At 37.1% G+C, this 26,482-nt stretch overlaps 1 protein-coding gene across 1 annotated transcript; it reads left to right on the forward strand.

The window, feature by feature from the left end:
• The first annotated feature begins 4,848 nt into the window (after nt 1-4,848).
• LOC103935214 (protein virilizer homolog) lies at nt 4,849-22,495 on the forward strand. The gene is given in 30 exon segments (XM_009344974.3): nt 4,849-5,091; nt 5,347-5,435; nt 7,507-7,630; nt 8,116-8,739; nt 8,896-9,264; nt 9,361-9,465; nt 9,612-9,794; nt 10,737-10,878; nt 10,974-11,155; nt 11,248-11,333; nt 11,410-11,458; nt 11,977-12,043; nt 12,144-12,622; nt 12,699-12,798; nt 13,208-13,335; nt 14,151-14,218; nt 14,303-14,519; nt 15,133-15,348; nt 15,501-15,656; nt 15,732-15,785; nt 15,876-16,090; nt 16,200-16,269; nt 16,805-17,009; nt 17,012-17,072; nt 18,834-19,014; nt 19,114-20,251; nt 20,254-20,456; nt 20,554-21,291; nt 21,598-21,669; nt 22,292-22,495. Coding segments are annotated over 30 exon segments (6,417 nt in total). The 5' UTR covers nt 4,849-5,016; the 3' UTR covers nt 22,313-22,495.
• The last annotated feature ends 3,987 nt before the right edge of the window (nt 22,496-26,482 follow it).

A 26,482-nucleotide genomic window follows, 5' to 3' on the forward strand; every position in this document is an offset into this window, starting at 1 on the left:
ACTAAACTTCGAAACAAGATAGAAGATTACTTTCTTGCTGATTGTATAATTCTCCATATGAAAGAAATTTTTTGATGATATTGATTCAGATTCATTAATCGACAGAAGGAATGTATATGAGACACAAGATGAATAAAGAAACATGGTGCAAGGATAATGTATAAAACAAAAATTGATAATGGAAATGACTTATGATTGTTTTTCATTCTTTGGTTTTAATAAGGTTTTAAAAGACGCTAATTACTAGTTGGGCGGTGGACTAGAGCCTAGTGCATAGGCAGGTAGACGGAGCCTAGTGCCTAGGCGAAGATTTTTAGAATAGTGATTTTAATTTTCATGTTGTATACAATTCCATATATACTTTTCCACATTTCTCTGATCAACTCTTCTTTTATTCATTCTCTATTCCGCGTATATTTTCCTCTATATTTTTATTCAAAATTAGAACGAAAAACAAATTAACTATCAAATAGTACTGGATTGTACTAGGGAAAGACATTTATTGCTTCATATGGATCGCACTTTAGCTCTTAAGGATGATGGAACTTAAGTATTAAAGGTAGGGTTTCGAAGCCTTAAAGATTAGTCTAAATGGTGAGGACGAGTGAAATAATGAGTTAGGATTAATATATGTTTAAAGTTAAAATTTATGTTTGTAGTTTATATTTCTCTAATTAGAAGGCCAGAAACATACTTTGGTGTCTTAAGGCTTCACAAAAAAAAAAAAAATATTGGATTGAAAAGCCCCTTAAACAAAAAAAATTAGAAATGACCGAATTTGATGCATGAAAACACGCAAGGGCAATTTTATAAAAAAAAAAAACATAAATCTGAAATTCGTTTTATATTTCTCTAATTAGAAGGTTAGAAGCACACTTAGGTGTCTCAAGGCTTCACAAAAAAAAATAAAAAAAAGGGGATTGAAAAGCCCCTTAAACAAAAAAAATTAGAACTGACCGAATTTGATACATAAAAACACGCAAGGGCAATTTTGTAAAAAAAAACATAAATCTAAAAATCCGTTTTATTAGAAGTAAAAAAAAAGAAAAAAAATTAAAAAGGGGAAAAATGTGATGGACTAAAGACGCTAACTAATAGTCGGGCGGCAGATTATAGCTTAACGCATAGGCAGTTAGACAGGTCCTAACGCCTAAGCGATAATTTTTAGAACAGTAGTTTTAATTTTCATGCTGTATACAATTCCATATATACTTTTCCACATTTCTTCGATTATCTACTCTTCTTTTATTCATTCTCTATTATGCGTATATTTTCCTTTATATTTTTATTCAAAATTAGAACAAAAATCAAATTAACCATCAAATAGTACTAGACTAGATTGTACTAGGGAAAGACATTTATTGCTTCATATGGATCGCACTTTAGCTCTTAAGGATGATGGAACTTAAGTATTAAAGGTAGGGTTTCGAAGCCTTAAAGATTAGTCTAAATGGTGAGGATGGGTGAAATAATGAGGTAGGATTAATATATGTTTATAGTTTAAATTTATCTAATTAGAAAGGTAGAAGCACACTTTGGTGTCTCAAGGCTTCACAAAAAAAAAAAATGGATTGAAAAGCCCCTTAAACAAAAAAAATTAGACCTGACCAAATTTGATACATGAAAACACACAAGGGCAAATTTGTCAAAAAAAACATAAATCTAAAATTTCTTTTATTAGAAGAAAAAAAAATTAAAAAGGGGAAGACGTGCTGGACTAAAGAGATATTAGGACATCTCCAACCGACTTGGCCAAAGGGCTATAGGGCTAAAAATAGCTCAAAATGACACGAAAATCGTTTCCAACCAAGGGCTAGGCCAATGGGCTTGTTGGCCCCATGAGGCCAAAAACTTGAAATCAAGCTAACCGGCTGGCCTATTCCAGCCAACCCCGGGCGGCCCAAAGTTTGAATTGCAATAGCTACATGGCTTTAGTATGACGCTAGCTGGCAACGACTAGATGACATCATGTTGATGCCAGGTTACCGTTGCATTTGAATTTTTTTCAAACAAAATTTAAAAAAAAATTCTAATTTTTTTTCCCTATAAATACCTAAGTCATTCCTACACCATTTCTCACATAATTTTCACCATTCCATACTATCTTTAAATTATATGAGAATTATGAAGATGATGATTATAGTCTTTAAATTGAAGTTGTTGTTGTCTTTAATATTGAAGTTGTAGTTTTTAAATTGAAGTTGTAGTTTTTAAATTGAAGTTGCAGTTTGATAAATTCTTCCACAAATTTCATTTCAATTCAGAATTAGAGAGGCGTGCACAGAGTTTCCATCTTACGAAATTCCCAATTACTTCTCAACCAGGTTCGCTACATATTATCTTATTACACAAATATTTTTTTTAATAGCAAATTGTTTCTCCGTTCATTGCAGAAATAAAGGAGAAGAGAATGAGGGCGAGGGAGAGGATGAAACAGGGAGACAAATTGACAAAGAGTCTTATATGTAAAGAGTCAAACAATGTTTTTTTAAACGCCCAAATTTGGTCATGTAATCTAAATGAACTGAAAAAGGACCCACTCATGTAATAGATAGTGTTCTAAAAATCAACCTAGACGGCACCTAGGCGCTAGGCGGTGGAGTGCCGCTCGGATTTAGTCTAAATCGCCAATGAAAGTAGAACATCTTATTGGGCGACTTTTGGACGGATCTATGCAGGATTAGGCAGAGTTAGGTGAAGTTGGTCAAAGCTGGTCGGGGCTAGGCGAAGATAACTGGCTTATGTGCAGAACGAAATCTGGAAAAAGAAGTTTCAGAGCACTGGAGACTCGCGAAGAAGATGAAGTCTGTTTGAAACTTACCCGACGTCGTTTAGGTTTAAATAAAACTTTATGACTTTTCAATTGTTTAGCTTTTTTACGGAAATGGATCATCTCCGGATCCCTTTCCACCTAATCTACCTAGTCCAGGATCCGAACCATTGAAATTTGATAAAACAGCTACAATTATTATCACTTTAAAAGGACCCCTGTTTGTAGCAGTTGGATCAAATTTCAATGCTCCGGATCCCATATTAAGTGGATTTGTGACATCCCACATCGCCCAGGGGAGTGATCCTTATATGTATATTCTCATCTCTACCTAGCACTAGGCCTTTTGGGAGCTCACTGGCTTCGGGTTCCGTTGGAACTCCGAAGTTAAGCGAGAATGAGGCTTGAGCAATCTCATGATGGGTGACCCACTGGGAAGTTGCTTGTGAGTTCCAAAAACAAAACCGTGAGGGCGTGGTCGGGCCCCAAAGCGGACAATATCGTGCTACGGTGGTGGAGCGGGCCCGGGAAGTGATCCATCCCGGGCCAGGATGTGACAGGATTAAGTGGAAAGGGATCCAGAGATGATCCCTTTCCCTTTTTCACCTCTCTAACCGGACCCACCATCTTCTTGTTTTGCTACCATTTCGCCTCCATTCGTTTTATTTTATTTTTTCTCTTACCCCACATATTCCGTTTTGCAGATTTTGACTATTATTCTTTAATTTTTCTAACTATTTATTTGTGCCCACGTATTTAAGACCCACCATATTTTATGATTCTTCTTTTTATTTTTTGGTTTAAGGCTCCACCATATTTTGCATGTGCTAAAATATTTACTTTAACCTCACACATAAGAATTAACCTAAAACCCTCACCTTACATATACTTTTCTTTTGAAAAAAAATAGCCTATTATTTATTTTTTATTTGTATATCAATAGTAAATTAAATCAACTTATAATAAATATAATCAATTTATAATATTAAAATAAATTTATTCAAATCTGCCTAGGCACCCGTCTAGACCCCTCTTAGGCGCTAGGCCACAGCCAGTCGCTCAACTAGCATCTAACATCTTTTAAAGGATCACGGGCCATGACTTCATCCCCAAGATCAAAGAATTAAGAGGCCCAAACCAAGAGGAATGAAGATCTTACCTTTTTGGGAACCAATTTAAAGAAGTTCTTAAGTCTTGTAATAGATTTAAAAGGATCATGGGCCATAACTTCGTCACCAAGATAAAAGGATTAAGAGGCCCAAACAAGAGAAATGAAGATCTTACCTTTTTTAGGAACCAATTTAAAGAAGTTTTTACATGTTTCAAACCCTAAAGTACGCAAATGTGGGTCACACCATTTTGGCCCTAGATAGTGCGCCTAATAAAAAAATGTATAGTAAAATCTCACAAGGTTTTGCCGTACAACTTAATACAAGTCTTGATTAAGAATGACGATGATCTACATTTCCTCCGATGTGCATGATTTTGTAGATAATCAAAATAATTTTGGGCCGTTGATAGAAATAAATATATGATTTTAAGCTGGACATGAAAGTCCAAAATCAATACCCAATCCAACGCATTTCACCATTCCCATTAGCGCGTGATTAAAAATTTGTTAACTCCCCAAAAAGACCTTTTACATAGGGCGTGAGCACGTACGAAGAAGTTAGTTTCTATTTAAACTAGCATTTGCCTACACACTTTGTATGTATGAACACATTTTTTAGAAAAGGAGAAGGAGAGAGGAGAGAGAGAGAGATAACGTGGGGGAGTAAGAGGTTTTTGTTTTTGTTTTTTTATTATTTATTTATTATTTTTAATATTAGAGCTATTTTAACATTACATATAGGTATAAAAAAAAGTAAAATTTGGACATGTGAAATTACATTATTGCCCATCATTTTTTTTTGTGTGATAGAAGACTAATTTATCTTTTCACCCTCTTTTAATTGACAAAGAAAGTTTTATTAATTAGTAGAGATTAATTAATTAAACCCCAAAACAATAATTAAAAAGTATTGAACAAAAATGATTAATTAAAATGATTTTTTCGAGCCAATACCTATTTTCTCTCTCTCATTCACGTCGGTGACACGTTGACAAACCTGAAACCCTCCTCCCCTCCTCCTCACATCAAAACCCCTACCTTTTGTTCCGGGGAAGAACCTCCAAAACCCTAGAAATTCAAATTCAACGACTCAAATTTCCATGTTTTCTTGATAGACACTCGAAAATCACAGCGAATGGGTCGCCCCGAGCCTTGTGTGTTGTTCACCCAGACCTTCGTCCACCCCCATCTCGATGAATACGTCGACGAGGTTTCTCTCTCTCTCTCTCTCTCTCTGCAATTTTTTGAAATTTTAATTGACCGCCATTCGGTTAATTTAATGCCTGTTTTGCAATTAATTTACGAATTTTGATTTTTAAGTTACTCTTACCTTCTATGGACTCTGTGTTGCCAATGCATTGATCGAACTATGCCGTGTGTATAAATTTCTAAATTTGTTGAATTTATGCTTGGTTTTTACTATTAGTTAAATGTTACTCATTCGAAGCGGAATTTCGTTTTTTAGGTTTTGTTTGCTGAGCCCATTGTCATCACTGCTTGCGAGTTCCTCGAACAGAACGTGTCGTTTGCTTCTCAGGCAGTATCACTTCTCGGGTAAGCGGATTTATTGATTTCGGAATTGTTTCAGCCTTTACCTTTGCTTGTGAATTTTAGAATATTGTGATAGGATCTTTTAGATTAGGCCTGAACATGAACATGCTTGTCATTATATTCAGCATTCACTTAAGCTTGTTACAAATACCGTATCTTAGATCCGGCCCAAAGCATATGCTTTCACATCTGACAAAATGTTTTTCTATCTTACGAATGCCATATCTTCTGCTGTAGAGTTTTGGTGGCATCTGCTATTTTGTCAGATGTGAAAGCATGCGTTTTGTTGCACTTTGGGAATTCTGTTTGTCTTGATGTATATCCCCTAGATATGAGTTGTTGCTGCGGATTACATGTTTAGAATTGTTGAAATTGGCGAGTTCTTTTACTTAATATTTCTATTTCTTATTAAAAGAGAAAAGAAAAAAAAAACATTAGTACAGTTGCTATTGCAAAGTTTAGTAACTTAGTTAAAAGATTCAAAGTCAGAAATCTAGTGTGAGAAATTTTATGGGATAACCAAGGAGAAGGGATAACACAGGAGTTATTTAGTGAAGGGGAATTCGTTTTAAGATCTAAGGAAAATGTGGTTTAGGTGTTGGAATCTTGATTAAGAGGAAAGCCCCTTGATTGTGGACAAGCAGTTAGCATGTTGTCACCTGAAGTAGGTATTTCCATGGTGCTAGGAGGTGGGGTTCCCATTTCAATGTGGTGTTCAGAGGCTCTTGAAACTCTTCTAGAAGCCTTTGAAGAAACATTTCACAGGGAATGAATTCCTTTTCTCAAAACCTTTGCTTTGATATAGGATTAAATTTCTGAAGATAAATGGTGTGGGGATAGGTTGCTTATACTCGTGATGTGTCAATTGCCAATTTGTCACTCATCCTCTTACCTATTGGGTTGGAATTTAACTTCTAAAGGAGCCTAAATGTCTTTAAATTAACGAAGGCTTTCTTCCCTATTATCAATTTATCAAAATTCAATGTTAACTTTTATTAGGCCTGGTTGATATGGGCTTTTCAATTAAAATTTCCTAAAACTTAAAAATCTTGTTTTAATTGGTTGATTGATGACATGTGTTTACCTATTCTCAATCCAACCCAACATAAATAATTTGGAATTCTAGGATACATAGTGAAGTACAAGTGCTTGTTTGGAGAATTACTCATGGGAGAGTTGAGACGTACAACAATGTTGACCGTAGGAGGCCTGATATATTTCTTTCACTTTCATGGTCTTGTTTTGCAAACTGGAAGCGGTCATTTTTGTGGAGAATCGTTGTTGTGAAAGCTTTTGGGGGAAGTGTTGTGTATTGACATTTTTTTTTCCATGTGTATGGCTTGGAATGGCAAGAACTTTTGAATAAAAGATGGAGAGGAGGTGTCAGAATTTGGGGACAGATCATAGAGTCAGGTTTTGGGCTTCTCTGTGGGCATTAGCTGCAGAGTTTTTAGAGATATCCCTTTGCTCTTCTGCATGCCTGTTGGGGAGATACAGTTTATTGATTAATTTCATTGAAGTTTTTTTTTCCTGTGTTAGTAACATGTTGAGGAAGATTGAATGAAACTTTTGCATTAGATATCACACAGTTTAGATGGTAGGCTTCTTGTTCACCACTTAACATTATGGCTATGTTTGGGTGAGGGACTAACGTAAAGTTAGTAAGGAATGGACTACAAAATGTTAGATAGAGGGGATTAGAAATGCACTTCATGATCATTACAAAGGAATATGAGAGGGATTTGCAAATAACTACTTGGAAGGAGTCATTAACAAATCCCTCGTACATGCTTGTGTCATGATTATGTAGTGCATCTCTAGTCCCTTTTGTAGTCTATTTCTTCCTCACTTAGCCTCCATGCGTTGGAAATTGGAAGCTCCTCACCCATACTTAGCCTGTATTTGTTCTCTTTCTGAATTTCAAAAATAGGTTTCCATTCTTATACCAAAAATCAATAAAATTTTGGGCTTTTACCACTGAAATTTAGTTTGCCTGTGCCAGATTATGCATGATAGATATTGCATTAGTATCAATGTAGTATCAATGTTTTGAAGTGCTAATTGTTGTTTACAGGGCTACTTCACCTCCTTCATTTGCTTTGGAGGTATTTGTTCAATGTGAGGGGGAGACAAGGTTCAGGCGCCTATGTCAGCCTTTCCTATATTCTCCTTCTTCTTCAAATGTGCTAGAAGTAGAGGTAATTATCATATTTACACATGATTATGGTACATGCTGTATTCTGCAAATTTCTGCTCCTGTTTTTGAGTACCTTCCGATGGTGGACTGTCAATGTTGAGATGACAAGTATGTTCCTGTTTATAGATTTATTTGTTTTAGCTTTTTAAAATGTGTTTATTCCCTCCGTAAGTAATGATTTTAGGTCATCTTAAACTTCTTATGTGTAATCTACTTCTTTATGGAGTAAATAAATTTCTAGACTAGCACTATACTAGAAAATCATAACGTAATGGGTGGACAAATGCACTTAGAGAAAAAAGGGTTGGGAACATTTTGGTTTCAGTTTGTTTTGTTTCTGTTCCCTTCTACTTGTCCTAGCTATAGGTGAACCTAGTTGTTAATATTGATGAACAATCTCCTTATGTATTGCTGTAACACACATTTACAAGCACATCGTTGTTTCTTCTCTTGACTATTCTCACAGGAGTCATTGCTTATCTGCAGGCTGTTGTAACTAATCATCTCGTTGTAAGGGGCAGCTACCGCAGTCTGAGCTTAGTCATATATGGTAACACGGCAGAAGATCTAGGGCAATTTAACATTGAAATTGATGATAGCTCCATAACTAATCTTGTTAGCTCTACTGAGGGAAAGCTTGAAGACCTCCCTCTTGCTTTGCATTCAACTAATCTGACAACTGGGGAATCCATATCAGCTCTTAATACTCTATCTCTACCTGTTGCGGCATCAGATATATCTGTTGAAGCTAAGCATTTATTACAACTGATGTTGAAGGTTTTTGAGTTGCCCAATCTAGGTGATGCATTGCATAAAGTTGTCGCTGCTGTAGTAACAGCTGCCACTTCTTATGTCACCTCCTCTTGGGGAAGATCCAACGAGTGTGAAGAGTTGCACAATGTTCTTAGTGAGGCCAGAACAGAGGTTATGGAGCTCTATAAAGTCTTTAAACACAAATCAGGGAATGGCTTAGCTGAATCACATGAAGACAACGGGCATTTTGAGTTTGAGGCTGAATTAGCAAATTCTAAACAGTTGGTGGATGTGTTAAGTCAGTACTTTCAGTTTAGTAGGGACTTCTTGAGTGTTGTGCATCACCAACTTCCGCAGGTGATTAAATTACAATTTCTTTCATTTCTGTACTCCATATTTTCGAAATACACCAGACAAAAGGGCGTGCTCTCTCTCTCTCTCTCTCTCTCTCTCTTTCTACTTGTGTGCCCACAATGAATGTGATCCATTTTAATGTTTTATCTTTGTTTTCAGAATACAAATGTCATGTTGGGGTTGAGTGTGGCTTTTCTTTTGTGCTCTGGAAGAGAGAGTTGCTTTCATTTTGTTAGTGGTGGGGGAATGGAGCAGCTTGTACATGCTTTTTGTTGTGACAAGCAGAATTCTACTGCTAGTACATTACTACTACTTGGAGTTGTTGAGAAGGCTACTCAGCATTCTTTTGGGTGTGAAGGATTTTTAGGTTGGTGGCCACGTGAAGACGAAAACATCCCATCTGGTGTCAGTGATGGTTATAGTAGATTGTTAAATCTGTTATTGCAAAAACAGCGTCATGATATTGCTTCTTGTGCAACTTACGTCCTTCATCGGTTAAGATTTTATGAGGTTGCTTCAAGATTCGAGGTATACTTTCACTTTTGTGACACTGTTTGTGGTTTTACTTGTGTTTGTGCGATCTATATTTTAAGTGGTTTCCTATGGTAATTCTATTCTTTGCAGTGCGCAGCTTTATCGGTATTGGGTGGTCTATCTACTGTTGGTAGAGTCACAAGTGGAACTCTGGACATGCTTATCTGTGCAAAGTCACAACTTAAAAAGCTGTTGGTCAGTTCAGTTGTCATTTTGTTGCTTTTGTTTTCAGCTATGTGAAACCTTTGGATATATTTTTTCCACTTTAGATGTCACTGAAACTTGCATTGCAGTTTTTTTGTTCATACTTAATAATTACTTATTGACAAGTATTTATGCAGAAATTGATAAATTCACGTGGTCCAATTGAAGATCCTTCTCCAGTTGCCCAAGCAACCAAATCCTTGATTCTTGGTCAGACTGAAGGTTTGTTGTCATTCAAAGCATCCAATAACTTGATTGCTTCTTCAAATTGTTGTTTCTCAAATTCAGATATCGACATGCATTTGCTGGCTCTTCTCAAGGTAAATTTCCCTGTTTGCTCTTTCAGCTTCTTCCTAAAAAACTGAGCTATGGTTAATTTATATGGTTTATTTGTATAGTCTCTATGATGTATGGCCTATTACTGCTCCTTATTTCACTATTATTCTAAATTGCATACCTTTTTGTCATTAATTTTAAAAGGGTGAAAGTCTAGGCTGGGGACTAACTTTGTTAGAATTGAAAACTATACTTCTCTGAACATTGGCAGACCAAAATAGAGAGTTAGAAGTAGCATGTAGCAAGTAAACTAAGTATGTGATAGTAGGGATGCGGTGGAGAAATATAGTTTTGGATAGACCTGACTGACAGAGGTTGGTCCATGTTAAAAAACCTGACTCCCCAAAGACTTGGATGTTTATGTATTATATGTTAATGAACATAGGGGTAGAGTTAATATTTTATTAGCTCAACTCTATATCCAAATTGTTGCATCACCGTTTATTTAATCACTTGGAAAGGGACTAAGAAATACCTTGCAGTACTTGGATCTAACGGAAGACTTGGCACAAAACCGAGCTCAGTGGCGTTCTAGGATTCATAGAGCCGACCCCACATAGTGGGATAAGACTTTGTTGTTGTTATTCAACTGCATGATCAAATTAAATCACTAAAATACCCTCAAGTTCGTTATCCAGAATCAACACAAATTAAACTCTCTAATCTGTTCATTCCCTTAATCGGGTGAAGTTTTGTCCAGAAAATTGTTTTTTCCAACTTGCCTATCATTTTCCTGTGTGTTCACACTCTCTCTTTATTTACATCACAGTTTAAATTTAGGTAGTTGTTCTTGTTTACTCTATGTATTGCAATTTATGTTGCAATTTGCAATGGATATTTTAAGTTTTTTCATTTTTGCTCAATGTTTAAACAATATAACCATATTAGTTTTTGACTAAGCAATGTTTAAAATACCTTGGTAACAGGAGAGGGGATTTCTACCTCTATCAGTTGCAATATTGTCGTCATCCATATTGCGTTCAGAAGTCGGATGTGTGAGGGACATATTTGTGGATGTTGTGTCATCAATTGAGGCCATAATTCTCTCCCTTCTTTTTTGTCGCTCAGGTCTCTCTAATGCTCTCCTATTATCAAGCTTCTTATATCTGTCAAATCCAGATCATGTTAATGACAATTATGACATCACATGTTTTCTTACTCAGGCTTAATTTTTCTTCTGCACCACCCTGAACTTTCTGCAACAATAATAGGTGCACTAAGGGGTGCTAATGATGTGAATAAGGATGCGTGTCTTCCTCTTCGATATGCATTTATTTCATTATCCAAAGGATTCTTTTGTGCTCCACAGGATGTTGGAATGATTGTTGGGGTCCATTTGAGGGTGGTTAGACTTTTGGCCCCTGTTGATTTTAAAATCTCTGTTACAGACTTTCAGCTAAGAGCCTAAGATAGAAACTTTCTAATGCTTTGGTGCAGGTTAATGCTGTAGACCGTTTGCTTACTGCAGCACCTAACTCTGAAGAATTTTTATGGGTGTTGTGGGAACTGTGTGGTCTTGCAAGGTGGAACGGAATTCATCTTGGTGATTCTCAGTTGTTAATACATGGTCTTTAACCACTTTTCTGTTTTGATTTGCAGGTCTGACTGTGGACGTCAAGCATTATTGGCTCTGGGGTATTTTCCGGAGGTACTGATGAATTTGCTATCTGAAACCATATAGTAATAATTATTGCACAAGTCTTCTTCCAACCAGTTTAAACTAGCTTGATTTTAAAATACAACTTTTTTCATCTATATGGAACTTATCTTGGCTTTTGGAATCATTCTTATATTAATGATTTACTAAATGGTAACTAATTTGCTAAGTTCTTATGTTGAATTCTAAATTTTTCATGTTTCACATTATATTTTTGAAGTTTTGTTTTGTTTGATGGGTACAAACAGTTTGAACTTAGGCCTCATATACAAGCCAAAGAGGGTTTACGAACTAACCTAAGCAGTATTATGCAATTTTATTTTGGTATATAATTATGATCACAAATGTAGATTTGTATGTTAGTTTTACAAGTTCCAAAATCTAACAATGTAGTATCTGTGGTATCTGAACAATAGTTCTGTATGTTGTTCTTGGTATTCCTATTGTTAGATTATCCTTATAGATACATACTTCAGTTATTGACAAATAAGTGAATATCCATTTTGTAGGCTGTTAAAATTTTGATTGAAGCTTTACATTATGCCAAAGAAACAGAGCCGCTTGCTAAAAATAATGGTTGTGCACTTGCCTTCATCTAAATCTGAAAGATTGACAATTATGTACTTTTTTTAGTTATGTATTTAGTATTTACTCAGTTGATGTTCTGGATATTCAGGAGCCTCGCCGTTAAATATTGCCATATTTCACTCAGCTGCTGAGATTTTTGAAGCGATTGTTTCTGATTCCACTGCATCTTCTCTTGGATCTTGGATTGGACATGTTATGGAGCTCCATAGGGCTTTACATTCCTCTTCTCCTGGGTCAAATAGGAAAGATGCCCCCACACGGCTGTTGGAATGGATAGATGCTGGTGTAGTATATCATAAAAATGGGGCAACAAGTCTTATACGGTATGCTGCTGTGTTGGCTTCTGGAGGAGATGCCCACTTGACTTCAAACATACCGCTGGTGGCAGATTTGGCAGATGTAGAGAATGCAGTTGGAGATACATCTTGTGGTTCTGATGTGAATGTTATGGAAAATCTTGGAAAGTTTATATCTGACAAGACTTTTGATGGTGTTAATCTTCGTGACTCTTCTGTAGTACAGTTGACAACAGCATTTCGCATTTTAGCGTTCATTTCAGAGAACTCAGTATGTGATTTTCTACTTTTTTATTTACCGTTATAGTGAATTTTTTATGTTGCTCATGTTTATTTTGTTGATGTAGACTGTTGCTGCTACTTTGTATGATGAAGGTGTTATACCAATAATCTATGCAGTTCTGGTCAATTGTAGGTCTATGCTTGAGAGGTCCTCAAACAGTTATGGTATGTTGATTGGAAATAGTTGATTTGCATATATATTGTATAACCATTATAAGTGTTTCTTTGAAAAGTTTGCTACCAAACTTGTCCCATCAAAATCCAAATATTTCTACACTGTAAACTTAGGGGGAAGAGGTGATTTCAACATCACCTCAACTTTTCAGTGTTAAGAGTTCTCTGTACATTTATATGTCCTTGCTCTCTGTTCATTAGGTTCTTTGCTGTCTTCAATTTGGCTTCCCCAACTTTTCTTCCTCTTGCTTATAAGTTTGTTGCAGTTACAGATTCCTCTCATTTCTTTTAGAACCTTCTCCTCAAATCAGACACTTCCTTATTGTACAATATTCTGATATTTTAATAGGTCCATTTTGTTTGACTTGTGGAAAATTTGCTCTTATTTTGTCTTGAACAGACTACCTTGTTGATGAGGAGTGCAATACTACATCAGATTTATTGTCGGAACGTAATCATGAGCAGAGTTTAGTTGATCTTCTTATTCCTACAATTGTGTTGTTGATCAATTTGTTGCAGAAATTGCAGGTTTGCTACATTTTGTTCCTAGCTTCTATTTGATTGATTTATATATATGGGAAGTTTTGTTTGATTGAGAGAAGCAGCATTTCACATTGGAGCAAAGTTGTCTGTAAACGGTTACCATCTAATCTGGATGCTCACATCATTCATGTTAGAGATTCTAAAATGTTGGTAATCTCATTGGATAAAACAACCTTTTATCTAGGGCGTAGGATAGATGTGTTGACATTAGCAGCTATGGTTTTGGTCATATTATATCAAAGGATTGGTTGGCCTTAAATCTAACTAAATTTTGAGAAAATCATGACTAACAAACTGTCAGATGCTGAAATGTTGGTAATCTCACTAGATAAAAAAACCTTTTTATGTAGGGCATAGGATAGATGCGTTGACATTAGAAGCTATGGTTTTGGTCATGTTATGTCATTGGATTGATTGGGTATGAATCTATCTAAATGGAATTTTCCTTTCATTCTACCCATGACTAGTAGAAAAGAGGGAAATCTTTTCCTTCTATGTAGGGCAGAGAATAGTTGTGTTTGGTTTTGTCCATGAATATATCTCATTTTTGTGAAAGGATGCTTTCACTACCTCACGCTATAAACAAACTGTTAAATGTAAATTTCATTACATCCTACTGATTTGTAAAGAGGAAATGTTTGATTGTTTCATCCTTCTGTTTTTAGATCTGGGAATTGCATGAACTTGCTGCTGCATTTTAATTTCCAGTTCATTTGGGACTTGCACACTGTTTGTATTTGTTAGATGTATGCTCTCACCAGTTGTACGTTAAAATGTGGTCTTTTGACTGCTATCTGTAGGAAGTACAAGAGCAGCACAGAAATACCAAGTTATTGAATGCCCTTCTACGATTGCATAGAGAAGTAAGGTAACTGTGTCATCCTCATTTTCCTATTCCCTAGACGTGTTAGTTTTATTCATGCATAATTTGACTGAATTTATTCAATTGCAGTCCAAAATTGGCTGCATGTGCAGCGGACTTATCCTCTCCATATCCTGTTTCTGCACTTGGTTTTGGAGCTATCTGTCATCTTCTGGTGTCGGCACTTGCTTGTTGGCCGGTCTATGGTTGGACTCCTGGCCTTTTCCACTCCCTCCTTGCTAATGTTCAAGTTCCTTCTTTGCTGGCCTTGGGTCCAAAGGAAACATGTAGTTTGCTTTGTCTCCTGGTATGCATTTCTTCTCTTGTTCCTTTCTTTTGTTTTTGGGAATATCGTGTAGAACAGTCATTGTAAGTGATTTAGTGAAAGATTAAAGATACGTACGTTTCATAAGGAGCTTGACTTAGAGCTGTCTGAGACTTTCCTAGTAGCAGGATCATTAAAAACAGCAGTGGTTTAGCATGCCTAGTCCATTGTAGTTATTCATATTGCACTTAACAACCCTTGTGCATCTGTAACTAGTGGCGCTTTCCATTCCCGGTTTCTGTTTATTGTGCGGTAGCTGTACCAAAGAGAGTGAATACATACAGCATCATGTTATACTGATTATTCACTTTGTAAATTTCGGAGTGATTCTTTTCTTGGCCGATAACTTGGACTGTATTCAATGCTTTTGGTTTAAGAACTGCTTGTCTAAATTGTTATTTTGATATAATCAACGATCATTGACAACATCTAGTTTCTTTTCTGATACTTTGTTTATTGAGTTGGTAAATGTGGCATACTTTGCCTAAACCATCAGTTATGTTATAATTTCCACCTTTTGTGGGCTGCTAAACAACGTATGACACAAGTTTTAACATGTTTTCTCTTGTGTTTTCTTCCTTTCTGGGAATGCAAGAATGATTTATTTCCTGATGAAGGGGTCTGGCTCTGGAAAAATGGGATGCCCTTGTTGAGTGCCCTTAGAAAGTTGTCTGTTGGGACTGTTTTGGGTCCTCAGAAGGAGAGACAGGTCAATTGGTATTTGCATCATATGCACCTGGAGAAGATGCTCGGCCAATTGACGCCACATCTTGACAAAGTTGCCCAGATTATTCAACATTATGCTATCTCCGTATGTGATTTCTTTCAGTGAAGTTACCTGTTATTTTACTTTTTGTTTTCTTTCTCATACCTCTGAGAGAAAAGAGTAGGCAGCGGACCCACTCTTAATGAATACTTGCAGCTTTTGTCATCTTGCACGACTAATGAGATCACTTTAAACAGGCACTGGTGGTCATTCAAGACATGCTTCGAGTCTTTATTATTCGTATTGCTTGCCTAAGAGCTCAAAGTTTTCCCGTACTTTTACGACCCATATTCTCATGGATTCGTGATCATGCGTATGATACATCTTCGCCATCAGATACGGATGCTTATAAGGCAAGTTTCTTGCCACTGTTAAAAATTAATAGTTTGTGTATTTTTGTATATTTAAGTATCCTCTTCTCTTTCCAGGTTTATAGATATATTGATTTCATTGCTAGCTTATTGGAGCATCCATGTGCCAAGGTTTGCATTTTAATTTCTGATTTATTTTGTTCCCTTCCTTTTGTATATCAAAGAAGCATTGGATTTTTAATTTCGGTTTTCCTTTTGCAGTCACTATTACTGAAGGAGGGTGCATTTAAGTTGCTAATCAGAGTGTTGGATAGTTGTTTAGTTGCCACTGAGACAGAAGGAATAGAGAATCTTGATGGTAGAAGTTCAGCTACATTTGGATTCGGTTTGCTCAATTGGTGCCTCCCTGTATTCAAGTCCTTCTCATTGATTTTCATTCCTCAAGCATCTCCACACCATGCTGGGGGAAATGATTTGTAAGTAGATAATATACATATACATATACATATTAATATTATTTCTTTTCTTTTTAATTGGATCATACAATTTGAATTTGTGTATGCTAAACTACTTCTGGTTTAACAGGCACGAATTTGAAAAGTTGAGTGCTGAAGATTGCAAAATCTTTTTAAAGTATTTCCTCAGGTTTTGTCAGGTAACTCTCTCCTTCCTCTGGACCTGAAGTTGGATAAGTGTATGTTGGTCAGTGTGATATTTTTTCAGTAGCTAGTTTTTGTTGTTTACTGTCTGGCTGCCCAATGGGTCTGAAAGAGTAAATAAGAATTGCGCTTGAACACAAAATAAGCAAATACTTGGCATTCTGAAGACATTTGGGAAAATTGAGCATTAAAGATGATAATGATAATAATTTTCTGGGACTTCCTTCTAACGATTTTGAGCTGTTATGGAATTATTAATGTGACAAGCGACTATATCAACTTCACATTGTAAAATGTTCACTCATATTACTAATAACTAGACGAGGAAAGAGTTCTTTAGTTATATATATATTTTTTTTGCAAGAAAGTAATTGGGGAGAGATTGAGAAGTATAAAGCACAATGGACGGTCCATCAGAATCAGACAACTAAAGATATAACCATACTATTCAAAACCGGTACCAAATGGAAGAAACCAGTAAAAGATTTGGCTCTTCTTATTTGATTTGTTGAGAGTATCCTTCCTTTCCAGGTTCTACCAGTTGGAAAAGAATTACTTGCCTGTCTTACTGCTTTTAAAGAACTGGGTGCTTGCAGTGAAGGTCAAAAAGCTTTAGCAGCCACTTTATATCCTGCCCTCTCTGTTGAGGACCATGAATGGAGAAAGAATCCCCCATTGTTAAGTTGCTGTAAAAACTTGTTAAGATCAGTTTACTCTAAAGATGGGTTGTCAAGTTATGAATTGAGGCTGTCAATGCATTGTCTGTGGGATCTTTCCGCTTCTGCCTTGATGGGGAAAGGTGACTACTCTTACCTTATCGGCTATTTTACCAAATCATAATTTTAGGGTAGACTTGTTAATTGTTGTATGTTTTGAGTTGTTTAACATTGCCAATTTGTTTGCCTAAAAACCATCTAGGTTTCATGGCATTGTGTCCTTGAACTATATTCTTTTTTTCCTTCTACTTGTTTCATTTAGTAGTTTCACATACTTGGCAAACTGCAGAGCTATAAAAGATGAGTGTCCCTTAGGCCTTGTTTGGCACATCGTGTAAGACACCAGATAGTATTATATAATACGAAACAGGTGTTTGGTGAGCTTTCATACTAAATAAGCACTGGATTATTAATCCGGCCCCACCTATTGTCTCCCTTTCACCCGCTTGTTTATCCCGACCAAAACCTTGGGATTATTTAGTTGGGTTCACGCGAACAAAAACACACTGGCTTTTCTCCAGGCCATCTCGCCATCTGCTTTGCACATCACAAACTTCTCAAGGTATTCTTTCTCTTGCTCTTTCTCCATTCCCACCTCCGATCAGCATCAAGCAAATTTCAAACGGAAAGGTTGCAGATCGAACTCAAATCACGCCGGGACACATTTTTTGGCTGGTTCATTGATTTTGTTGATGTGTGGTGATTAAACTCAAAACTGGGCAAGATTTCATCTGGGTTTTTATTTCAATGGATTAGAAACTCAGAGCTGGGCGAGATTTTATCTGGGTCTTTTAATTTAATGGATTAGAAGCTCAAAATTGGGTTTTTGGCTGCCATGATTCCCCTGGAAGGATGGAATTGATGATTTTTTAAGTGCGTTTCATTTTTGAATGAATGAATCTGGAGGTTTGCTTCTGTAAATTGAACCCACCTCTGTGCTGGGTTCTTTCTGCACCGCTGCTTGACACCAACCACCCACGCTGTTGTGATGGCTGCTGGGTTCTCTCTGACAACTTTGTTTTTTTCTATTCATTTTCTTTTCCAGCAATCATTAAACTGGGTTTTTTTGCATTTGACAACTTTGTATTTTGTTTTTTATTCTTTTTCTTTTTCATTAATGATTAATTTTTTTCTCTTAAAAAAAACAGTTGTAAGTTTTCTTATCCGGTACAGTACACAGTATAAATAATACGACTATTAGTCTGATACTATACCAAACGTCTGATTAATTAGTCAGCACTATCCGATGACAAATTATCGTATCCGACTGAAATAGTTAGTACAGTCTGAGCTACAAACGAGGCCTTGATGTTAGTTTTTTTTTTTTTTTCCCATATGTAGGGAGTTTGTTGCTCACTGAGGCTAAGATGGTGCCATATAATTAATTTTTCCAATGGGCCTTTTGTAATACGACACACATTGGTTAGAATTAGGAGTACTGGGATATCCTTGAACAGATTTTGAAATGCTTGCAAGTCAATTTTGACTTTTGAATATAGTGATTTTGGCATTAGTTGCCAAATATGTATACTTTAGGATTCATTAAAATGTTATTTCCCAAGTAAACTTTTGGCTTTTTTAGAACCATTATATTAGAATTCTATTTCCTGATAAGTAACTTTGCATTACAATTGTATGACCTTACTTGAACAGGGTTTGTGCTACAGGTTGTACTTTTCTGTCCTTGAGTTCTGAAGTAATATGGGGTGTCTCTATGCACATGTGCTATAATATATATATTGGCTTTGGTTTCTTCTGTTCGGTATCTGCATTCTTTTAAGCTTTGGAATGGAATTTGTAATATCCATGTCACTGGTTAGACTTATTGCTTGGCTCTTTGTTAGATTGAATCCAGACATGGTTGTTGCGGTGAGACTCCTGTTCGGAGTGTCTGATGATGTTATAGCTGAAGCAGATGGTGTGCCTGATGAAAACTTGAGCTGTATTCATGAATTGACCTCTCAATTGAAGACCATGGAGGCTGCCCATATTGCCGGCTCTGATACTCAAACCCTTCTGTATCAGGTATAACTGGTTTTGATTTCTTCTTTCATGGGATTCTTTGTAATCTCCAAAATTGTTTGCATAATTTTAATATCTGACATTGTCTTCATGAATGCACAGGTTTTGGAATCTGCGAAATCATTAACATTGCTATTGCAAAACCCTAGTTCGTCGTTAAAGGTGGATGATGTCTTTTCTGTTGATTCCATACCTCTGCCACCAAATATTCTAGTTTCTTTAAATACCCATATAATGCCAGATGGTGGTGCTGAAATGGATTGTGATTGTCTTTACCAAGGATCACTTGGAGACAAGTTTCACTGGGAGTGTCCTGATAAATCATCAGAATCAAATCTTAAAAGGAAACAGCCGCCATCACTTGATGGCCCAAATAGGCGTGCAAGAGGAGAAAACTCCCCGGCTGAAACTGCAAATCAAAATGTGTTTCCACGAGGACTGGGTTCAACTACTGTGTCATTGGGTCCTACTCGTAGGGATACCTTTCGGCAGCGCAAACCAAATACCAGCAGGCCTCCTTCCATGCATGTTGATGACTATGTTGCAAGAGAAAGAAATGATGGCGTTTCTACTTCTAATGTAATAGCAGTCCAGCGGGTGGGATCTACTGGTGGGCGACCTCCGTCAATTCATGTAGATGAATTTATGGCCAGGCAAAGGGAACGCCAGAATCTAGTGTTGCCGGTTGTTGTGGATGCGGCTGTACCAGTGAAGAGTTCAACTCCTGTGAATGACACAGCTACAGAGAAGTTCAACAAGCCTAAACAATTGAAAGCAGATCTTGATGATGATCTTCAGGGCATTGACATAGTATTTGACGGTGAGGAGTCTGAACCTGATGACAAACTGCCCTTTCCTCAGCCGGATGATCACCTGCAGCAGCCTGCTCCTGTCATTGTTGAGCAGAATTCTCCCCACTCTATTGTTGAAGAGACAAAGAGTGACTTGGCGACTCCAGTAGCATCTAACATGGATGAGAACACACAAAGCGAATTTTCTTCTAGGATGTCAGTATCACGTCCTGAAATTCCATTGACTCGTGAACCCAGTGTTTCTTCAGATAAAAAGTACTTTGAGCATTCTGATGACTCGAAGAATGCTATACTACACAAGGCTTCTAGTGGTTTTGACTCTGCAACAGCAGCAAATAGTCCTAGATTCCCTGTTTTTGCTTATAATAACTCTTCAGCATCTTCCATACAGGTACCAGTTGATTCTAGGATGACTCCACAAAATTTCTTTCGAAGAGTAGTCCGCAACATGCTGGCAATGTGCCTCCAGGATTTTATGACCAGAGATTTCTTCCAAATCAACCTCCTTTACCTCCCATGCCACCTCCCTCAACAGCTGTGATATTGCAGACTTCTGATTCTGTTCCAAGTCAATCATCACCTTTTATGAACTCTATGACTGATGTACAGCAGTCACTTCCGACACCCTTTCAGGTACGTTCTGTAGACATTTTTCTTCACCTGTCTCGTGTAGCTGTCTCTTGCTGGTTTATATGCATTTATGTAACCTCTTTGCTGTGCTTCATTGCAGATTCGCTCAGATTATCTTTCTCCCTTCAATAATGGTTCCACATCTTCAAGAAATTTCATCTCTTCTCCTAGTGGGGCTGTCAGACCACCTCCACCACTTCCTCCTACACCACCTCCTTTTTCCTCTAGTCCATATAATTTAACACCCAATAGAACTATTACCCAGTCTTCAGTATATAATCAGACAAGTGTGGGAACAAGTGAACTTCTTCATAGCTCTACCACACCTTCAGGGGCCAGAGTAAATACCTACTCGCCATCTCAGCACATGGTTTTCCGACCTGGTTCTAATTCTATGAGTCCTTATGGAAGCATCCCAACTCAGCTGCAAGGCGACAATGCAACTGTTTTGCAGAATCTCTCTACCGCTCAGTCTTCCATTCAGGCAATTCATTCCCTTGCTCAGTTGCAGCCGCTGCAGCCACCACAGGTTCCACGCCCTCCACAACCACCTCAGCATCTTAGGCCACCTATGCAAGCTTCACAACAGTTGGAGCAAGGTGTATCTATGCAGAACCAAGTTCAAATGCATTCACTACAGATTTTGCAACAGCCACACGTTTCACCTATGCATGCGTACTATCAATCCCAACAGCAGGAGTTTGCTCATGTGCAGCAGCAACAGCAAGTTGACCATTCTCAACAGCAGGCAATGCATCAATCAGGGGATGGTACATCCCAGCAACAAGATCCAGCAATGTCATTACATGAATACTTCAAGTCTCCAGAAGCTATTCAGGTATTTGTTACGTAGGATACTTGCAGAGCGAAAAAACCTTTTCATGAGTTCTGGATTTCCCTTCAATTTTGGAGACCATTTGGTGTCGTCTTAGGGGCAAAAATGCATCTGTGAAGAACTTCAGTTTTAGAGCTTTCTTCAAGTATACTTTTTAAAATGAAAACAAAAAACAAAATTTTTTTGTGAAAGATGTTTCTGGAGATGCTCCTTCATATGGACCCTTGCACTTTCTGTTTAAGCTTTTAGATGTGTTTGACCGACTTAACCTTTGCTCTCTTCTAATTAATCGTTTTCCTTCTATGGCAGTCTTTATTGAGTGACCGAGATAAACTTTGTCAGCTTTTGGAGCAGCATCCAAAGTTAATGCAGATGCTTGAGGTATTTTCTTTTGTCTTGGGCTCCAATATCAGCCTGCTAATTCGTGTATCCTCTTTATTCATAGTGTTGCTTTTCTTAATCTTGAATGACGGGGAATACATAATGAACACCATATGTGTAGGGTTTTAGATATAAATGAGGCTAAAATGTTAAAAAAAGAAGCTATAAAACGTTAGATACAACGTATGTGAAATGACTATAAATGGTTTTGAATGAACCCCAAGGAATCTTTGTTATCAGGTGTTTTAAAAGTTCTATTCTTTTAATTTCAGTTTTGGTTAGTATGGACCGTAATAATCTGATAATGTACAACAAAATGCCCAGGCTTGAATTCTCTCCTCCCATGTAGGTCCTTAGTTGACAATTGACATGCGTATGACTTGATGGCTTAAAGCTTCTTTCCGCTGGTCTTGTCTTTGTTTGCCCTGAACATGTCTTTCTATATTTTAATAACCGAGTTGAGTCTCTTCCTCGTATGCCTTTTGGTTTACTTTATTTGTTCTCTCCTTGTATGTTTCTGCCTGGAGAAGGGCATATTTCTTGTTTGTACTCGTTGCAAGGTGACCTCGGATGCTATGCCGTTCTAACGTGCTAGATTTGTTTGGTTCTTGTGAATTAACAGGAGAAGTTGGGCCAGATATAACGGAAGGACCCAGAGTCGGAAGAGTTTCTCATGCTTCCTAGGAGGTTAACCTTTGATCAATCATTTAATTTTTTGGTCACCTGAAATTTTGTATCGCTAATGTACTATAAAACTGTACATTATATTTTTCCAACCTTGATAATGTAATTCAATCCTATAAGAAAAGGTGTCATATTAGTGTAATTCCTGCCTGGTTTAATTAGCTGCAATGCAAACGCGTTTAATCGGTAGCTCGAATGTGCATTTATGACCTCATCAAAAGTTTTCACTGAGGTTTTGTGCTCCAATTTTGTATACTCGGGTTGAGTTCTTCCAAGGTTGGCCAATTTGTTGGGTATTCAATTATACCTGTCGTGTGTGACACACCCTGACCGTTATTTGGACTCCGAATCGAGCTATGCTGTCTAATACCTAGAAGGTGATGAAGTTATGAAGTGTATTGTAGTGGAAAATGTGGATAAATTTTAACCTAAAAGTGCCTAAATATAAGAGTGCGCTGTGAGCGGGAATGAACTTATTTCATACGTAATGTTAGACCATAAGTATAGTAGAGTGGATTGAAAATCATACCATCGAAGGTAATCTCCAATGCCAAGAATTGTCATGAATCCTCGTCAATAAGAACGCTCAGTTATTAAAACTTGGAGGGGCGAAAAACAAGGGTGAGTGGGCTTGAAAATAAAGTTTTATAAAAACCTTTCTGAAAACATTGTAACCTCTCGTCGTAAAACAAGTATAGTTTCTAAAATATACTTACTAAGTATAGTATAAAAAGATACTTACCATAACTTGTAAAGTCTCAAGAATTCATTACGGCACAATATCTCGTAACTAAGGGCAGGAGATCCAAAATCACAAAATCTCAACAGTATTACAAGTAAAATCAGTTGCTTAACAACCTATGCTAGCACACGAGTTGAAGTCGCCTAATGTGACCTGTACGACTGAACTGATGCTCATCAATCTATGCTAGCACACAGAGTCGAAGTTGCCTAATGCAACCTGTACGACAGGATTGAGCGTAATCATAATATATGCTTTAGTGCTATAATCACGTGAAGACTGACACTATTCGCAGTCACCTACGAGTCAGAGTTGCCTAATGCAACCTGTATGACAGGACTGGCACCTACTTGGATCCAAGACGAGCGTGCGGTGCGGATGTGAACATACACGTGAAAGACTAGCCATGGCCCTGGGTGATCATTAACATCGGGTGCAGCAATGTATGATGAGCAGATAACATAGATATAATCATGCTACAACAATTCAACAATTCTAGTCATTATAATACTATTCATGACCATAAATATAATTAAGGCATACCCTTAATAATAAGCTTACCTGTGCATTCTGTAGGATTATTTCGTCATTTCCCAACAATGAGGCATTTCTTATAATGTTAATTTAATCATGCCAATCTCGTAGAGAATTTATTTATAAATGTATATATGGAAACTAACATATATATATATATATATATATATATATATATATATATAAGACCCACTCACTTGAAGTCCGCGCTACAACTTCCTAGCACGGATATCGAGGTGTCACAAACGATCGTTGCCTAGAACAAATATCGAATTATGTCTTAGAATTCTTATTGATAGAACATGTAACTTACATAAAACACATCCCCAATGATGTTCTAGAATGATTTGAACCCCATTGACCAAAAGTCAACCATTGGTCAAAGGTCGACGGTAGGGTCCACAACCCTACGTAACTCGATCTGGAAGATCTGCACCTCGGATTTCTGATTTGTAACTTCTCAAGAGTTTCAGTAAGCTTCTAAAACAACATCCTAAAGTTTTGGAACGATCCAATAGTCAAATCTCTGCCAATCGCTAAAATTAAGTGGCGACCAACGTTTTATTTTATGAACTTAAAAATCCAATTCGGGAAGATCCGTACATCAGATTCCCAATCTGTAAATTCCTAATGTCCTCAAATATTATGTACTATAACGAATTAAAGTTTGGTGATGATCCAACAGTCAGATCGTCGATTCATTTAATGTCCAAGTGACAGTCTCTATCAAAACAAGTCTTACGGCGAGATTTCGTCAATTGAACGTCACATATGGAATTAGGGTATCCAAATTAGTCTAGGAAGGGCAGATGGGGTCTCGGCCCACGTGCCACCGCACGTGGTGGCCGGCTACCGCGGCTCACCGGAAAATTTAACTATTTCCAAAAATTCTCAAATTTTATAGGAATGAAGATCTCAATGAGTAGAGCAAGTTTTATACCTGTGGCCAAGTCCAATTTAGCCAAGAAATGCTTGACTTTTCCCACAAACGGCCGGAACCCTAGTTTTGGGTGTGCTTCGATTTGACTTCCATGTGAGCTCCGACGCCTCTACCGTAGCTTGGACTTTGTTCCAGACATCAAGAGAAGTGTTTTGGTGGTGGAGATTGATGTGATTTCCTTCGAAAATGGCCGATCGCCGGTGTGGCTCTTCGCACCCAGCGATGCAATTCTTCATGATTCTGAGCCTAATTTCTTGGATTTGGGGTGGAAATGATAAGGAAAGGGACATGGAGTACTTCCCAGGTGGTGGTTCAGCTTAAATCATCGGAATTTGGCCGGCGGAACCCACGGCTTCCATTGTTTTTGACCGGGTCGGGTTCAAAACGGGTCAAGGAGGTGACCCAGTTTCTTCCCCTTCATTCTTTCTTCCCTCATTTCCCTCATTTCTTTCTTCTCCTATTGGTTCATTCCTTCCTCTCTCCTCTCCCATTCGGCCAACCTCTCTCTTTACGCTTACACGATCGTCTCGTCGAGAACTTCGAGAGTACGGTAAAATAATAACTCGTACGTGTCACGAAAAGTGGTCAACAAAAGTCAACAATCTAGCCTCTAGGGCATTTTTGTCAATTCACTCATTTAAAAATTAATAAAATCATAAAGTTAGGGACGGGTTGTTATAGCGTGCATGTAGGATCTTACTATCTTCTTGTCAATTTTAGGGTTTTTATCACAAATGGTCCCTGAGTATACAGAATCAATCAATTTCTTCCCTAAAATTCATTGCCGTACATCAATTTGGACCTTCAGTTGAGATTCCGTCAATTATTCTGTTAGTATGTATATGGAACCCACAAATTTAATGGTGACACATGTATTATGCAAAATAAGGGTTTTTATTGCAAATGGTCCCTGACATTGATTAAACTCCTCATTTGGTCCTTGAGTTTCAAAAATCGACAAATTTGATCCCTGACTTTCAGTGGCGAAGCTACATATAGGAGCGAGTCTTAAGCCCCTTTGGTTCGGCCGGAAACTGGAAAACATGGTGGCTATTTCTGTGTGTTCGTACTGCTGCACTGCTTACTGTGTGCAGGGCTTTTGTTTTTTAGAGTAAAATGACATTGTTTTACTTGCTATTTGAAAAAAAAAAAATGATAATATTGTGCTCGGAGAGGGGGGGACCACTGGTCCCTATTCCCATCCAACCCGTTCCACTTTTCCTAAATGACCAATCCCTTTAATTTCAAATGTGTGCCCGAATCCTAGAAAGCATTAAAAGGCCACGGCAGCTACCCAATCCAGTTATGCTAGCTTTCTATTCCAACTGCCACGCCACGCCAGACTCTAGATGCCATGCCAGCAACCCCTTCCCAAATTTGAGGTAAATTTTTTATTTTTTGAGTTTATATTATTTCAAACCCTAATTGATTATTTTTATTTAATTGATATAGAATTATAGGATAATACACTAATATGGTTATTGATTATTGATAATTGATATGAGTTCTATGAGTATTGATGAATGAAATTGTTGTTTAGGATGAAAAATAAATTCTTAATTATTGATTGATTAATTGAATTATTGAATAATGTATATGATTATACATATTGATTAGTTGAATTGAGTTTTTGTTTATTTAATAATTTGTATGATTTTTGGTATAGATTAATTGAATTGTTAGTTTTATTAGTTATTAGTCATATTGGTATAGTTTACTCTAGGATTAAGACTCTAATATATATATATATATATATATATATTTTTTTTTCTTTCCATTATACAACGATACTATAAGACCTTGGACATAGACATCGAATGCTTGATTATCCACCAAATTATCGTGAAGCAAATCGTAAACACTATCTCTAAAATACCATTGCCAACCTAAATCCCACATTATGCCAAGGAAAG

Source organism: the organism of the source record quoted next, unplaced genomic scaffold, assembly GCF_019419815.1.
Source record: "Pyrus x bretschneideri cultivar Hongxiangsu unplaced genomic scaffold, Pyrus_bretschneideri_v1 Contig53, whole genome shotgun sequence".
In the NCBI taxonomy this organism is placed as follows: Eukaryota; Viridiplantae; Streptophyta; class Magnoliopsida; order Rosales; family Rosaceae; genus Pyrus; species Pyrus x bretschneideri.